Source organism: Haliaeetus albicilla, chromosome 1 (assembly GCF_947461875.1).
Source record: "Haliaeetus albicilla chromosome 1, bHalAlb1.1, whole genome shotgun sequence".
Taxonomy (NCBI): Eukaryota; Metazoa; Chordata; class Aves; order Accipitriformes; family Accipitridae; genus Haliaeetus; species Haliaeetus albicilla.
Genome location: NC_091483.1, coordinates 59,274,693 through 59,292,008, shown reverse-complemented (window position 1 = coordinate 59,292,008; position 17,316 = coordinate 59,274,693). Strand labels below are relative to the sequence as shown.

At 36.2% G+C, this 17,316-nt stretch overlaps 1 protein-coding gene across 1 annotated transcript in view; it reads left to right on the top strand.

The window, feature by feature from the left end:
• Nucleotides 1-17,316, top strand: part of UBE2K (ubiquitin conjugating enzyme E2 K) — a 48,808-nt gene that overhangs the window by 17,637 nt on the left and 13,855 nt on the right. The window contains exons 2-4 of the mRNA XM_069791445.1: nucleotides 2,208-2,301; nucleotides 8,240-8,298; nucleotides 10,851-10,933. Coding sequence (XP_069647546.1) covers nucleotides 2,208-2,301; nucleotides 8,240-8,298; nucleotides 10,851-10,933 — 236 coding nt within the window. The remainder of the gene's footprint in view (nucleotides 1-2,207; nucleotides 2,302-8,239; nucleotides 8,299-10,850; nucleotides 10,934-17,316) is intronic.

The window sequence follows — 17,316 nt, the reverse complement described above, 5'->3', positions numbered from 1 at the left end:
GAGAAATTTAAAAAATAAAAAATCAGTGTGGCAAGATTAGAATTTCAGCTTGTTTAGAGCAAAGTTAAGTCTGAAAAGGGAAATAGGTATAAATACCATATATTTTGTGAGGGCAATACTAGAGATGCAAAGAAACTTGTTGAAGCTGGGAAACAGTGCTGTCACAGGTGGGCATAAATAGATTATAACTTTACCTAAACTGTAGTTTAGAAAGCTTTTAACAATTGTAAGGTTGTGGAATAAGCTGCCAGTTGGAATAGTGAGAGCAAAAAACGTAAAAGGGGGGGTGGTTGGAAAACTTGCAAGAGGAATGTGTTGCCTATGATTGAGTTTGGATTTGCAGAGGGAATTTCTTACAGTGCCTGGCTGTTGGGGAGGGCTGTCTTGCTGGGATGGGCTGTCCTGCTGCTGCTCAGTATTATGGAAACAAAGCTTTGAAAGAAAACTGTTTCAGTTGCTCTCTGGTCAGGCAACTTATATGAACAGTAGCAGGAAAGAAAATAAATCTAAAATATGTTTTAAAAAGTAATTTAATCAATTCTATTAACTTCCTTTCTCTGATGTCTTAGCTAAGGTCATGAAAGATGACACAAGATCTGATGCTGAGCTTAAAATAAAACCATAGTTTATAGATATACATTAGTAAACCAGAACCATTACATTTAGTATTTAACTGGCTTTTGACTTTGGAGGTGCACGGTGTGTCCTTAATTTGTAGTGTGGTTGAATCTTTGTATTTTGAAGTGCAGTACTTGGCATGAACTATGCAGTTGCAGGTGCTGCCTCATTTGTGTTGGTTGAAGGGTTTTTACCCAAGTTTTAAAGACAAATGTGTGTAAATATAGACATAAAAAAAGCCCCCAATCACCATTGGATTAATTTAGTCTAACTTCTAATTAGGGTCTTTGGCATGGTGAAGCTTTTACTTAAACTTTGATCTTTCTTTGTATCGGTGAGCATCTGTAGTCAGAAAGCACCCTCTTTGGTGCAGGGCGACTGAATCTATAAAACATTTACAGGAATGAAATAGAGGTGATCTCCCAGCTGTTGTTCAGTGAATTCTGCATCCTTAAGGGTTCACATCATTGGTAGATCCAAGAACCAGTTGATGGCAACCATCAGCTTTATCTGACTTAACTCTTCTGTCATAGCTGTTGGCAACCAGGTTTACTCTGAGGCAGAAGAGAAGTGCAGCTGTACAGGGCTTTTTGGTGTAGAACTAGCTGAAACAATTTAAAAAGATTTGGGAAGATGATACGAGTTCTTGAAAAAAATAACATAGGATTCAAGAAATCTGTGTTGCAGTCAGTGAGCGTGGTATACAGAAGTAGCAGAATGGACAAACGTGTAATTACTTACCTCTAAAAACTTTGTAGTATATCTTTCTAAAAGGAGATTCTGCTTTGCATCCCCCCCAAAAAAGTTACTGGCTGGAAGATCTGTGTGATTTTCACTAACATTGGCTCCCTGGACTTGGAAAGCAAGTTCAATGGAACGAGTAGCTCTGGCTAAACACTTCTGAGAATCAGGTTCTGGAAAACATATGGTTTTTTCAGTATCAAAATATAGAGTTTTCTGTTGTAAGCAAGTTGATATGGAGTGTGAAAATGTTGAGGAGGTGACAATGAAATTCAAGTGTATAAATAAATTGTACCTTACACCTAAATATTAAAGATAAACATGATCTTAAGCAAGACTACAGTGTTCTGTTTAGATAATTGTATTGTTTAAAAATAGTGAGCGCTCCATTTGGGGAAGTGTTTCTGTATTCCAGTGAAGGTTACAATCATGTCTATTATTAATTAAATTACTCTAAACAAGAAAAAAAACAATGTATAACTTGGTCAATTTAATCTTGTAGTTTAGGATATGTGGAATTAATAGCTGATTTGAAAGCTTGTAGTCTTTTTAAAATGTATTCAGCTTAAAAATATAACGTTAGATATTATATTGCTGGGTTGCTTTGCTTATTTTAATGATTGTCTAAATAATATTACTGAAGTTTCTGATGCTTCACAAATAGTCTATTTTCAATGAAATAAAATTCCAACTGGAAGATAGCTGTTCACTTTAGGTTACTATATATTTTAAATTTTTATTTATATATATATTTTAAAACTATTCTAAAAATTTAAAATACCATATTTGTGCGGAAGTCTGTATGTCAAATGCTTACTTACGATTCTTTTTCTCTGTTTGTTTTTAAGACGAGCAAAAATCAAATTAAAGTAGATCTTGTAGATGAGAATTTTACAGAACTAAGAGGAGAAATAGCAGGACCTCCGGACACACCATATGAAGGCAAGTAATGTTTCTGTGTATGCAGTCATTGTACATTTCAAATCATGTATCTTGAAATGCTTTGTTTGTAAAATTAATTTACAGCATAAAAATGTGGAGCTAAGTGTTTTAAAATAGCCTGATTTTTTTAAAAATACAAATTTTAAGCCTGAAAAATATTTAAATTCAACTTCTGTGTTGCCTGAAGACAGATCTGGTCTACAGTAGGACAGACTAACCCATATCTAAGGTTAATTTACAGGTATAAGCTGTGCAGTGTAATTGGTATAATTCTGACTTTCAGTTGTTTGTTTACCATCTTGAAAGTTTAAGCTCCTGTTGTGGTTTAACCCCAGCCAGCAACTAAGCACCACACAGCCGCTCACTCACTGCCCCCCACCCCCAGTGGGAGGGGGGGGAAAATCGGGAAAAGAAGTCAAACTCGTGGGTTGAGATAAGAACAGTTTAATAGAACAGAAAAGAAGAAACTAATAATAATAATGATAACACTAATAAAATGACAACAGTAATAATAAAAGGATTGGAATATACAAATGATGCACAGTGCAATTGCTCACCACCCGCCAATCAGTGCCCAGTTAGTCCCCGAGCAGCAATCCCCAGGCCCCCACTCCCCCCAGTTCCTATACTAGATGTGACGTCCCATGGTATGGAATACCCCTTTGTCCAGTTTGGGTCAGCTGTCCCGGCTGTGTCCCCTCCCAACTTCTTGTGCCCCTCCAGCCTTCTCGCTGGCTGGGCATGAGAAGCTGAAAAATCCTTGACTTTAGTCTAAACACTACTTAGCAACAACTGAAAACATCAGTGTTATCAACATTCTTCTGATACTGAACCCAAAACATAGCACTGTACCAGCTACTAGGAAGACAATTAACTCTATCCCAGCTGAAACCAGGACAGCTCCTTAGCCATGAAACGTCAAAAAACTGTGCTTCAGAATCTAATGTAACTGTACATGTATTTCTGTGATCTAATGTGGTGGTCATTCAAAAACATGTTGTATTTTTCTATCTCAAGGAGAGATGCTGTTGCAAGTTAAATTTGGGATTAATCTCTGGCATCCATGTGTCCCAATATTTATCTCTCTTCAATAATTACACCTTATTGACTTTCTTGTTTATTAAAGCTGGTATCAGTAATTGTGCAGCTCTTCAGTCTGTAAAAAGCAAGATAACTTACTACATGTATTAGCTTCTGTTAGAGCTTCTATAGCATAATTCATCAGAGATACCAAATTACTCAATAGCACTGGTACTTGTAAACTTTCTGTTTGCGGATAATATATGGAGCTGGCAAGAAACTTCTATTAAAGTTCCTCAATGATAAATGAGGATGTTTGGGTTTAGGTTTGGTCGGGTTTTTTTTTTAAATTTTTAGTTACTTTTAAATGGTGTTTTAGTCAAATTTTCCATGACAGGTATCTACTTGGAATTGAATTTGAACTTCCAGTAAAAAAAAAAAAAGTCTCAAGGAATGTTACAGGCAAATAAATTGTTTGTTGGAAATTAAAACAATTTTCCAAGTTTTCAGTTGCTCTAGTTGCTCCATGCATTGGAGCTAAGAGTGGGACTTGAGTATTGTCCAGGGACCAGACGCATGCCGTTTGTCATTATTTTGAAAAATAAATTCTCATCAAGTGGGGAAAATACCTGAAAATTGTTGTGTAGGTATAGGTGTATATGTACTTGAGAGTGTTAGTGGCTAATGATGAAAATCTGGTTGTTGCATCTTCACTAAGGAGGACAAGTCTTGTGATTTCTCCTCTGGACTAGGAGCTGCTGGTGCAGCAGCATTGGACTTGAGAGCAGGCAGTCTCCCTAATGCTCACCCCCCCGCACCCCTTCCCTGCTGGGGCCCAGGGCAGGTAAAGGATGAGGAAACAGCCTAACAGAGGCTGACATTGGAGAATATTGGGCAGAGGTAGAAGGTGTCAGAAGCTGAGGAGAAAGGAAATGAGCCTGGAAGGGAGAGGACAGAAGAGTAGAAGCATCTGTACTGGTAAGGATGCTCCCATCCAGAACTTGAGACCCAGAGTTCCTCTGCTGTCTAGCAAATAATGGTGGTTGCGTCCCCCCTGCTGCCCCTTCCCCCATGTCTCTCTATCCTCATCTCATCAGCCACTAGTGTTTAGTTGACAGAGGATAATGTCTGGAAAGAAGATAGTTTCTTCTGGTTATAATACGTGCCTTCAATTTAAAAGAACTATGCTGTGGACCTAAAATACATAGACGTGCTGGTGATGTATTTGGAAGTGGATCATTCTGTTTAGTGTAATAGTCCCTTTGCAAATATAGTTGGTCTTGTAAAACCAAGTGTTACATACAGATGTTAAGATGTTGCAAAATTAAGTAATTGGATGCTAGGAAGCATCTGAATAGCACAGGCAGGGTGTTGTTTTGGGGGTCTTTGGTTTTTCTTCCGCTCAAATAGAATTAATCCTCTTTGGGTGAGTTGGTTTGTTGCAGCTTGCTTTTTTTTTTTTTCTTTTTTTTTTTTCCCCCCTCCTTTTTTTCCCCTCCCTCTTCCTGGTCAGCATTATCTCTGCTTATAGAATGACCTTTTTTCAAGAATGTATTGGGAGTTACTTGAAATGAAAGATGTATTCATGTGTCACAAAAGTTAAAAACTGTATAGCAGTTCATGAAGAGGGTAAAAAAAAGATTTGAATGCCTGTCTGCAGAACTGGGTTCTGTGTGATGCTCAATAATTCAGCTAGACCAAAATTTCAAAAGCTGAGCACTGTGTATTCACATATTCAGCATACCTTGCTAATGAAAATCAGCAATATGTGTTTAGTGCAGAATTTATTGTTGTGAAATGCATGCATGCATACTTACATACATATGAGTACATTTAATGGTGAGGATATAGTAAATATCCCTTTTGGGGGGCTAAAACTATTATGTATTCTGATCTCATGGAAAAGCAATGTGATCGTATGCTTACTTTAATCTAGAAGGCATATGCACCAAGGAGTAAAACAAGTTACTGGCAGCCCAATTTCTGGCGTTTCCTGACACTTGAGTAATGTACTTTGGAATGTTAATATTTCTATAACATAGTTTTATGCATTTATTCCCTTGTGTAATTACAAAGGGCTTACCAGTGTGTGTAGTTTCCATTTTATGACTAATGCAGTAATGCATGCTGCATAATTACTGACTGGTCTCCTGTCATCTATAATCTGAACAATGACACAGCAAGAAGTGCTTTATGAAGAAAAGCTAATTAATGCAGTAGTTCAGGTCAGACAATTCCATGATACAGGAGGGAATTCTAGGACCATTGTGAAGTGAAAGAGCAGCAATATTTATTGTTGACCACAGTTGGTGAGGTATCTGAAAACAAACTGCTGCTGCAAAATTCTTTTATGTGATGTCGGGATATTGGTTTAAGTATGACTGAGAGGAAGAATGCCATCTATTGTTGATAAATTTTACAGCTTTTATTTTTCTGTCAGTAGTGCCAACTCATATTGATCAATTATCAGAATATTGCAAGACACAGCTTCAGCTGAAACGCATTTGTATCCCACATCAAAACATGTATGTTTGGAGAGAGGACCTTTGAAAGTCTAGATTAATGGCTCCTGGGTTTTACTTGATTCAAGAGCTTTTCAATAGATAGGTTGGGTTTTGGGTTGCTTTTGTTTTTTTTTTAAACCCTGTGTAACCATGGTATTAATTTCAGGCCAAGTTCGCATGTGAGCCACAGTAAGTGCAAAATTTATAATAGGGTATTTCTTCAAGGAAAATAGTTAAAACTTGCTCTAACTCTATTGTGAGACATATGCTCCAGTAGGAGTACAGAAGGAATATTCTGCCATTACTGTTTAATTTGATCTCAAGTATTAAATAGCTATGAAAAAGCCATACATATGCATACTCCTTAAAAAAAAATAAAAATCCACAGAAATATTGGAATGCAGATGTTAGTATGTTAGTCACTTGCATTTTAAATGTAGTTTTAAGGAAATTAATATCCCGATTTGTTCAGTTTAAGTCTTCAAGCCTGTATTTTTAGTTGTAAACTTCAGTGCACGACAACAATCTGTATAAATAATATTAACAACTCATTAGTGCCTGCAGTTTTAAAATGTTTTGGACTTGTACATTCCAGGTGGAAAAAATTGGTGGCTGAATAGCCTGTTATGCAGAAGGCTGTAATAGTCTGTCTTTTAAAGGCAAGTTTTAATGGTAAGCAGAAGAAATGGTAATACCTAAGGATAGGTTTTATATTACCTTACCAAATAGTGTGGCAGTAAGATCATACAGGGACTGATGAATTTTTGCAATCCAGGAACAGTGTAATTGTTCTGTTTCTTAGGAAAAATTGCTGCTGAATTATGCTTCAATTCAGACAAAAGGAAAAGCAAACTTAAGGTCGGTTGTTAATGTTTGTGTCTTCAAAAATATTTTGCCTGTGCTGTCCTGTAAACAGACAAGCAAACAACTTAGACATTAACTATTATAATTTTGGATTTATTGGCCTTTCTTCTATTGTATTTTCTGTTAAATCTTCTCAAGTTACTGTAGTATTAAGTGAGAAAAAACAGCTGTAGAAAGTAGTGTAAAATACCAAACTAATATTAACTGGTTTCAGGTGTAGTATATTAGACTGAATTACATTTTAAAAGTGAGAGGTGTTAGTAGCTGCCAAACTGCATTTTGGCACAGATAAAAAGGTGCCATAGACTATAACTGTTCAGAGTATTCCTTTGCGTTTTTTTCCCTACATGTGAATCTTGCTGCCTATACTGAGACTACTTGAGAGCTGGTTTTGTATAGTGATTTGCAACAGAATAACTCACTCTTGAAATCCCAAAGGAAATAGATTGCAGATACTTCCACTTTAATTCAAGGAAATTTATAAATTGTAACAAAGTATATTGAGGGAGGGAAAAGGTTTGTTTCTGAAAAAACAGCAGTAGGATGAGGAAAAAAAATTGCAAGTGAGTAGAAATGCTTTCACTTTCTATAAAAATTAAATGTCTAAATTGGTGTGTATGTTTTGTTATACTCTGTTCTTTTTGTCATTAAACTGCCTGGCAAATGAGCTTCAGTGGGCAGGCAGAGGTAGTTTGAAATTGCTTCAGAAGACGTAAGTATTGATAGTAAACTTGAATGTTAACAAAACTATAATTGAAATAGACATAGGTAGTGACACTGTAACAAGGAGAGAAAAATGAGAAATGTTTAGAAAAGGGCAGTAGAAGGTGGTTCTGTCTGCCAAGCTCATACTACCTGTTATGGCATGCTGTAATCCTGCAAACTATATTAATAGTACTAGTGTGTCAAAGTGTTTGCAGTGTTTGCAGAATTGGAATAGAAGTAACTACTTCAGACAGTAATGCAGAACATAGTGGAAGTAACATTAGAGTGTTTGGGTTTTTTTGGTTTTTTTTTTTTTGGTTGAAGTGTGGGAGCTTTTCTTAAATGACTTAGATGAACATTCTTCAGTTCCAGAAAGTTTAAAATGAAATACAGTTAATTTCAATTGTGTAATCTGAAGAAAATTTATTGGCATGAGGTATCAGAAAAGAGTCAAAATAATGTAATATGCCACGTTCAGCCTATTGTTTCATCTGTTTGGGGGATATTTGGTTCATATTTTGGTATATTTTACTAAAATAGAGCATGGAAATTACAGTGTTTGAAACAAGAAACTATAGGAGAATGTACAATATCTTATGTATTAAATATACATAAGATATACAGATTCTGATTTGCACAAGCAAATATGACTTCATTAGATTGACTTTATATGCGTTTATTTATAAAATATATGAAATCTAGAAGTATCTTCTAGCTAATACTTCTGAATAAATGCGAATTACTTGAAAATCTGTCCATTCAGAAACATAAGCTTTATTATTGTGAAATACTAAGCTTGAGTAATGTTCTTTTGTTTTCATTTCTAACTTAATTTCTAACTGCAGGTGGAAGGTATCAACTAGAGATAAAAATTCCAGAAACATATCCGTTTAATCCTCCTAAGGTACTGTAAACACTTTTTTTGATAAAATAATTCAGCAAACAAGTTGATTTTCAGTATTCTTATTTATTTGCTTACGTATGTAGTCTCTTTGTAATAGCCATCTTCCATTTTTTTAGTCTCCTCTAGACAAGCACTGGAGCTGTCATCTTTAGGTAGAATTAATGCAGGATGCATAGCTGTATCCAATCAGAAATACACTCCGATTATTCCTTAAAGTCCAAACTGGCAAATTCTGGGTACAAGCTTGTGCCTTATTATTGACCCTCATGTCATCTCTTTTTGGCAAGATAAATACAGTTTTCAGATAGCCATACTCTCTACATCAAGTAAAACTGTCTTCCCCCCCTTCTCAGTATCACTGAAGAAATGCTGTAATAGACAATTATTGATTCTTTTAATTTCTTGGCCTCTCTAAGTTATATTTAGTAGAGTCTTGAGTCTAACCTACCAAGTTTCTAGTAATAATTAGTGAGGTGTACAGTTGTGTGACTTGAAGAACCAACAGAGAAATATAATGGTCTTGCCGCAACTCTGTTGAAGGAATTCATAAAATGTGCACATGGATGAGACGAGAAATGGCTGTGGTAAAGTCACTCATACATTTTTCACAACTTGCTGCCCTTTCAACTTTACTGTATCTTTCTAGCACTTTAAATTTGTGATTCCACTTCCCTCCAAAATGGATCAATTTCAATAGTGTTCTCCCCAGCCATGTACAGCTGGAACTGTATATTCCTGTGCCCTGATTTAGTCCCTTCTTCAGTGGCTTTTGATGAATCAGCAGACTCCTGAGTTGTCTGACTCAGCTTCTTGATTGGTTTTCTGTTTGTTTGAAAGATGTCTTTGAACTAAGAACGTGTCCTAGATCCTGATTATGTTCATCCTGGTATGTAATACTGGGGAAGAAGAGGAAGGGAGAGATGCCAGTAGCTCATAGCTCCTTGGCTTTTGTCCTTTGAATGACTTCCTTGAGGCTGGAGTGAAAGACACAGAAAGTCTTAATGAAATGTCTGTTGGTTTCAGTTCTTTCATCTGCATGTGTTCTGGCAGGAGCTAAAATGAGAGCTGAAACAGGTTGTAGACACTGAAAGATGGGTCTGTGGACTGTGGTTTAATTGCTGCTTTAGGGCTTGGTGGTTTCCATTTCCAAAGCTTATAGACAGCTGTTAGAAGCTCAGTGCACTGTAGCATAGTACTGCTTATTCTGGAGTCTGTAGTCTTGAATTGGAGGCCTTTTGCTTGTGTTTAGCCCTGCCTTTCGTCTGAAAGATTTCTTTATCTTGTTCAGTATGTGTTTTGACAGCCATTGTTAGTCGTCATTCACTGTGAGAAATTACCTAGTATTTACGTGGCTTTTTACATTTTCAAAGTGATTTAGAGAGTTGAGCTAGTTAATAAGTGGCTCAGCTGACATGATCTCTTATTTTCTGTCCTGGAAAGCAGAACTGTTATGGTCTTGCCTATTTATACACCATGATTGCACTGATTTTATTATAGCCCTGTATGTACATTCTTTTGCTGTAGTGCCTGACAAATAATGTGTTCTCTGCACTGATGCACTGATTTGCTTGCAGATCAGGGGCGAAAGTTGAAAGATTGCTGCTATATGTAAAATGTTTGCCAGGAGTTTGGGATGAGGAGGTAGAGATGAGAAACAGAGAGACAGGTCAAAGTCACTAGAAGGCAGTTAAAGTGCAACCTGAAATAAGGGGTTTGAAGAGAATGAAGGAGGAGTTTCTAAAGGCATGCATATATTCCTTTCAGAGGACAGCTTTGGGTTTTCAGACTTGTAAAAGAAAATGCTGCTTTTAACTTTCTCAGTGTCTTTAAAAAAAAAACAAAACCAAACTGATTTTATTTATGCTTTGTGAGCGTGAATACGCTTTAGTGTAAAAATAGGGACTTGATCAATGCATGAATGTTGGGACTAGATCCTTTCAACAGCAAAAAAAAATAATTGTAATCTAGTTAGGTTTTGGTTTGTTGAAAAGCTTTCTGCGTATGGGTAGTGAGACTGCATAGTTGTAGAAGTATTAGTATCCACCAAGGAAATTTTTATAATGTTTCTGTAGCTACTAACAATTTAGCTGAACAGTGAGATCCAATGCCTATGTTAAGAGTTCAGGGACTTGGTTCAGTTTATTAAAAGTGGACTTTCTAGCATTTACAATGTTGGAAGCTTTAAGTCTGTATTTGACCATCTGCTTATATCAAAACACTGGTACTGCTGGAGGATATTTCTAAATGGCTGTGTGATGCAGGGATGTACGTGCATACAGTGTATGGGAAAGCAGTTAGGGATGAACTTGGTGTCCTCAAACAGGCAGTAGTCTGTCCTTGAGTAAAGCAAGACACTGTCTAACAAATGACCTTGCAAACTTGAAGCCTCCTGAAATAAGTGGTGTCAAATATCTTAGTTCTGTATTTTAGCTTGATACTTCCTAAATTAGTATTTCTTTAAAATATTATTAGAAATGGTGCATTTTAAATGTTTATGTAATATACTGCATTTAATAACCATTTTTGTTTTCAAAAATTGTCTTGTCTTCTAGGTGCGGTTTATCACCAAAATATGGCATCCTAATATTAGCTCAGTCACTGGGGCCATTTGTTTGGATATTCTGAAAGATCAATGGTAAGATTCTGTATGGATTTAAATGTGCAAAATCAAATATACCAGTGTCCTCAATAGGAGGCAACAGCTCATGTTGCTTTTCACTTTGCATTTGTAATTTGAGATGTCCTTAAAGCTTACAATATTACAGTATAGTATTTTGAGTTGAAAAGGTGCAAATGAAATGATTGGGTGGTAATTTTGGGAAGTATTAAGAAGATATTATATGCATAGAGAGCTTTTCAAAAAATTTTTACACTGGGGTTAGAGTGAACAGTTCGTTGTTGATGTTTTGGGTGTTTTTGTAGGAGTTAATTTTTTTATTTAGTTAGTTCTTTTCCATTTAATAAATGCTATCTCTTGCCTCCTGAATTTTGTCCTTTCAGCCTCCTGAGGTGTAAGCAGAAAAAAACCCCAAGTGTTTATCTTTATTCTGATTCTGGACTTCTGCTTCCAAATAAAAAATGGTTCTGACAGAACTAAAACAATGTATGAAGTGAGTCTGGGAGTATAGAAGGTAACAGGTCAACAATAGGAAAGGGAGAATAGACTGACCGTACTGATTATGTCTCATAGTTATCACTGATAAAACTTGATTCGCACCTCTGCCATTTGCCTTTTAGTTGCTGGCCAGTTCCTGACTTTTGATTACTTAATGTTACTGTAAAAGTTTTAATAGCCAAAAATCTGTGGAATAGACCTGTAAGTGTCAAACTGTTAACAGCTGAACTCATTGTTGATTTGTTTTTCCAAGTGATAACTTTTCATGTGGTTTGAAGATCGTTTGCACCAATTGTATGGTAGACATGGTATCTAACATGAATGGAATTCATCTTTGTTATTTTCCTCCATGTTTGCCCCAAAAGTAAGACTCTAATTCCCCAGCAAATAATATCTAATCCATACAAGCTTCAAATGCTTGTAAATTCAACAACTTCATCAAGACTGCTATTGGCCAAGCAGACATCACTTGGGTTTGAAAGAGAAACTCTAGAGCAGGAAGCTTGAATTTAGGTCTTGCAGGTGACACATCCAGTGTATTCATCTTTTACAGAGTGAGAAGATTATGCAAATCATGTGGCACAGGATAGTGTAAATTACTAAAATGAAATCATAATAATCATAAGTTATTGTCTTGTTCATTTCTGGAACTGCATATTTTTTTCTTACAGTCTCAAAGCACTTGATATTCTTTCAGGCAGTGGAATCTTTCAACATACGTGCTGTGGTACATGGTATAATTTTTCTATCAGTAAAGCTAGTGCGCTTTCGTACCTGCACCTAGTTATTCATACCACCCTACAATTATATTGGATGTTAATGACTCTGTGCAAGTACAGTTTCCTGCGAGATCATACTCTAAACCAGATTAGTGAATGGGCATGAGGTTGGCTGCTTGGTTTGTGTTGGGATTTTTTTTTTTTTTTTTTTTTAATTTTTGTTTGTTTGGTTTTGGGTTGTTTGGGTTTTTTTGGCAAAACAAATTTTGGAGGGTGTTTTTAACGGGGATCACTTCACAATTTGAACTAGAGCACATAAGCCTAGCTGGGAGAGCAGGTTTATTTCACTCGGGACAAGGCTTAAGCAGTGAGGATATGGGAAGGCAAAAACTCTTTATTTCTAACAGCAAGGGTACTTAACATGGAAGTGCATCCCAGTGTCATTAACACTCTCCTGGGAAGAATTTATCCAAAGTTTTTAAGCTTGGGTTTTGTTTTTTTTCCATCTTTTGGTACTGTTTTATGCACTGTCTAGTTGCTTTACTCATAGTATCAAGGTCTGTGGTTTTTAACAAGTGTCTTCAAGGATAATCTTTCCGTACTGAAGCCTCTAAACATCACGTTTCTCAAAAACAATACTTATCTAGCATTTTCCCCTAGAAGCTTTGAGGAAAGACAGTCCCTAGCAGAAGTCATGCTTATTTATCGCATTCTGAATTAAAACCAAAGTAATTTAATAGCTGGTTTTTTTAACATTTTCTTGTTATCTTTGTATTACTTTAATATATTCCCTAATTAGTATTTTCTGTGGAGAAGGATGGGTGATCTTGCTTCTGTAGCAATGGACTGGGATTCAGCAGACCGCATCCAGCCCTGGGACAGGTCTTCTGTTGTCTTTCAGCATTGCCAAACATTGTGACTTGAAACAGTCTCACAAAATTCAGTCACATCCCAAAACTGCTGCTTTAAGAGTGAAGCAGTTAATAGCTTTAAGATGAAAGTTTCTGGCCTTTTCAGTGGCTGATCAAGCTAAAAAATATAAAATACCAAAAGGCAACAAAGACCTAAAGAAATCATGACCTTCAACTTTGTTGTTGTTGTTGTTGTCAAAACCATGGAGATTTGGAAGGGAAGAACAGGAGAGGAGATTTGGCTTCTGTTCTTGTAATCTTTGAAAGTTAGGTCTTGCACAGATAACTTAATCTGTGTCTTAGTTCTGCCTGACGAAAAAACCATTAGTACCTTCCTTCACCAAGATGTATAGAAAATAGGAGTATTGGAACAAGAACTTGCCTTCTGTGTATTTAAACTGGCTGGCACATGGAGCATCAGTATTATGCCACTTACATACTGTTAAACTCTTCCTTTGAAACACTGTCTTCATCTGGAAGCGCTAAGGAAAGAATTTCACAGAACTTGGTGGTGGTGGTGGATGGAGGCTTCCTATATACTATAATTCCTTTTCAAATAATTCTTAATGTAGTGATCCCTTCATTTTCTAGTGGTGCTCTTTGTAAGTTTTGTTTGTTTTTTAATCATAAAATGGTAAATGAAAATCACTTAAGCATTGTTGAAGTGCTTTTCAAAGCCTCTGGTCCTTTGGAGAAGAGGAAACTTGTGGCTACTGCCATCCTTTCGCATTTGAAGGATTTCAGTATTGTGATAGATAACACTTTTTTCTGAGTAGCTTCCTAAAACTTCCTAAGCCATATGAATGGTTAATATTGTTTAAATAAGTTGTTTATTGTTCTTCAGTATATGCTGTTTTAGTTGTTTAAACTGGGAAATGCCAGTGTCACCATGCTTAAGTTTTCTGCACATGTAGGTTGAACAATGGTTTGAATAAAATGATAGCTTCATTAGGAGGCAAACAAACAAAAAAAACCCAAGCAACACCTCCCCAACCTTGATAATTTAATGGATTTCACCAGGTATTCAAAGCTAAATGGGACAAATGCAATTCTCAAATATTCTAATGGCTGTGTTCTAGAAAATATATTTAGTTTTACAGTCTCTCTTGTCAAATCTTTTAGTAACAAGCTCTGTTTCTGAAGTGTCACTTCATTGACTTGTAATGTTCTTAACTGAATAATGCTGCTCTTGTTGCTGTGTTTAAATGTAAGTCTTAAAAACACAGATATGCATTGGAATTTCAGTGAGGTCAGTGGGAGCTGAAGGACAGAATTTGGGCCTGTGGGACTTAGGATTTCTTAGAGTTAATAAATGATAAAATACTCATATATGGTGAATACAAATACAAAGATTTTAATGTGTTTGTATATTTTAAAAAAAAGTGTCTTCCCTACTTACCCATCCCATGATAATGATTTTCTATTCTAATGAGCATAGTTGAGATATTGTTCTGCATATTGGCAGGAGGTTTTGTCAGTTTGCTAAGTAATGTCTTTAAGTGATTTCTTTTTTTAATGAGTTTAATGAAATTCTTTCTCCACAGTATATGCTTGATGCTGAAATTCTTGGCAGATGTGGATTTTCATCATGTTTATGCTAGTTTGTTTGCAAAACAGCTACTGTTTGCTGGTAGAATTAAAATAGGGATATGACTTTGTAGAAGGAATACTGTTTATACTGATCTGATACGACTTTTGTTATGTGGTTTCACTTACTGTAGCCTATATTTATCTTCCAGGCTAGTATTCTGTCTCAAAATTTTATTCTTAAATATAAAATGAATCTAATACTGTTCATTGAAACCTGAGAACTGAATTACTTGAAAGCTGTTCTGCATAAATCCCTCGAGCAGTGATTATTGAGCAAATGTGTTCTGGCTGTATGTTTGGCTACAAAAAACTCTTGGCTGTTGTGGTTTTGACCGTCAAAATAAAAAAGAATAATAAGAATTTTTTTTCATAGTGGCTGTACTGGAGGATTCACGCTTCAGTTTTAGTTGAGATGCAGAAATCATTATTATAAGAGAGAATACAATTTTAATAGATAACATAAGCAACAGCCAGCTTGTAGTCATCATCTTCTTGGGCATCTAAAACTGCTGGGTTTTGCAGAGCACTGAGCCTCTTTAAAGCTTTGAGAAAAATGCAGAGAATATTAACATTGTTTGAGGGAACTCTTCAGCAAACAGGCTGTCTTTCCCCCCTCTGCACTATGTCAAAGCTGTTCTATTATTCCCTTTTATTTCTTTCCCTAATGGGTGCCCAGTCTTGTATTCCTCCTGTAAATAGTGACTATACAATGGGCTTCCACTCAAAGGCCTTATTCATTTCCTCTCTCCTTCCAGATTCCATAAGCCCTTGGTACAAGTTCCCAGAGGTTTTCGCTTAGATTAACAAGCTTAGTTATTTCACAAATGGAATAAGTATTGCAGATTATTTTTTTAAATAAAAATAAATAAATAAAAACCAAATTGTTCCCAGTAGCCATGTTTGGTTGACAGAGTGGAGCAGCAATCTGCTGGCTACAGCTGTTCCTGTTGTTCTGCTGGGTTACCTCTTGGAGTAACTAGAGAGATTGTTTCCGGAGAGGAATATATAGAACACAAGTAAAAACTTCCTAAATGGAAAATTACTTAGCCTTTAAAAATGAAGAATTAAAACTGGCAGTGTTTTGTAATTCTCTTAGGACTCTTTCAGCTCATCGAAAGGTAAGAGATTTCTTACCTCAGGCATGCTGGGCGCAGCTGGCTTGCCGTGCTTTTTTATGTTAGCACTATATTCACCCAAACTAGGGGTGTTCTTTTTTTAATGGAAATGCCCCAAGATATTACCTAAAAAAAAAAAAAGTGTAAGTGAATAAAATATATATCAGCTTTCTTTCTTCTGATTCACTCCAGGTTTCCCTTTATGTTTAACAACTGTAATGCCAATAGAAAGCCTGTTTTTTGGTTAGGATGTCCAGAGTGGAGGCCTTTAGTCTGACATTCTCAGAGGGACAGTGCTTCCCTGTAGTGACCTCTCTGCAGCTCACTGGTAGATGTTACTGGCCTTTCCTCCCATTTTGTAGACGTCAAACTTGCATGCCTGCATAGTAGTTAAGCAGCATTTTGGGATGGGGGTGGGAGTCAAGGGTTATTGTAAACTTTAGGAGAAAACAGGAGCCAGTAATGTCATGGGACAAAGGCAATGTAATGTCATGTGCAAGGTGATTAGGATGCTGGGATGTAGGAAGTTTTACCTGCAAAACTCATGATATAAGCTGCCTGCTTTTTATTTATGATTGGTCAGACTTCCATCGGAGTAATGTACCCACTTTGAGTGTTGTATTCCAAGTAAGATGGGAACCATAGGAAAAATCCAGAGTAAAGTAGCAAGAATGATGGTCTAAGCAAATACGACTTACAATGAAAGATTGGAAAGCCATTTTAGCATGCAGAATATCAAGCATGGTGAAGCATTGAAATAGATTTCCAAGAAACTTGTGAAGCTCCAGTTAAGAACAGATTAGACAGAAGTCTGTCAGGAATGATAAAAAACCTTGCCTTTGGCAAGGAGGAGAGAAAAAAACTTAAAACCCCAAGCAGGCAGCTAGCTTGAGTTACCAAAGGGAATTGCTTGAACTCCATGAGATGTGCATAAATCCACACCTAGAAATAAACCTCAAATATAAGAAGAGTTGGAAATCTTTTTTTTTTCAGGATTCTATTCTGGAAAAATAAACCCTTGAGGAGCATCTGAAAATGCAGAAGACATGTATCTTTCCACTGGAAGTTCATTTTAAGAGAAATACAACTTTTTTTTGTAACACATTCTTCTCTAGCTTGTGGGAATGTCATGTGGGGGGTGTATGTTGGGATTTTTCAATTTGTGCCCCTATCAGCATAGATTTTCCTCCACAATTGATGGTGAGAATTGTTTTTGCTCTTTGCTGGCGAGGAACAGGTCCTGCCTTACTAGTGTCTGTAAATGTAGTTCTGGGCAGTCATTTCTATTCACTTTATTCTCCCAAAAGAAGGTAACAGGAAGGAAGAAGACCTTTTTAAGGTACTTGGGGAAATGAGAATCTATTTTTAGGTGTCCCTCCAGTTTCTTCTGGGAATCTTAATTTATGTCTGAAAAATTAAGACTAAGCTACTTAGAAAATAACAAGACTTTTTTACTTTCTTTGATCAGGAAAGCTAATTGGTGTCTTAAAAGTAGAAAATGTTACATGAGCATGCAATAGTTACATGAAGTATGTCAGATTTTCTTTACCTTTAATCACAAACTTTAA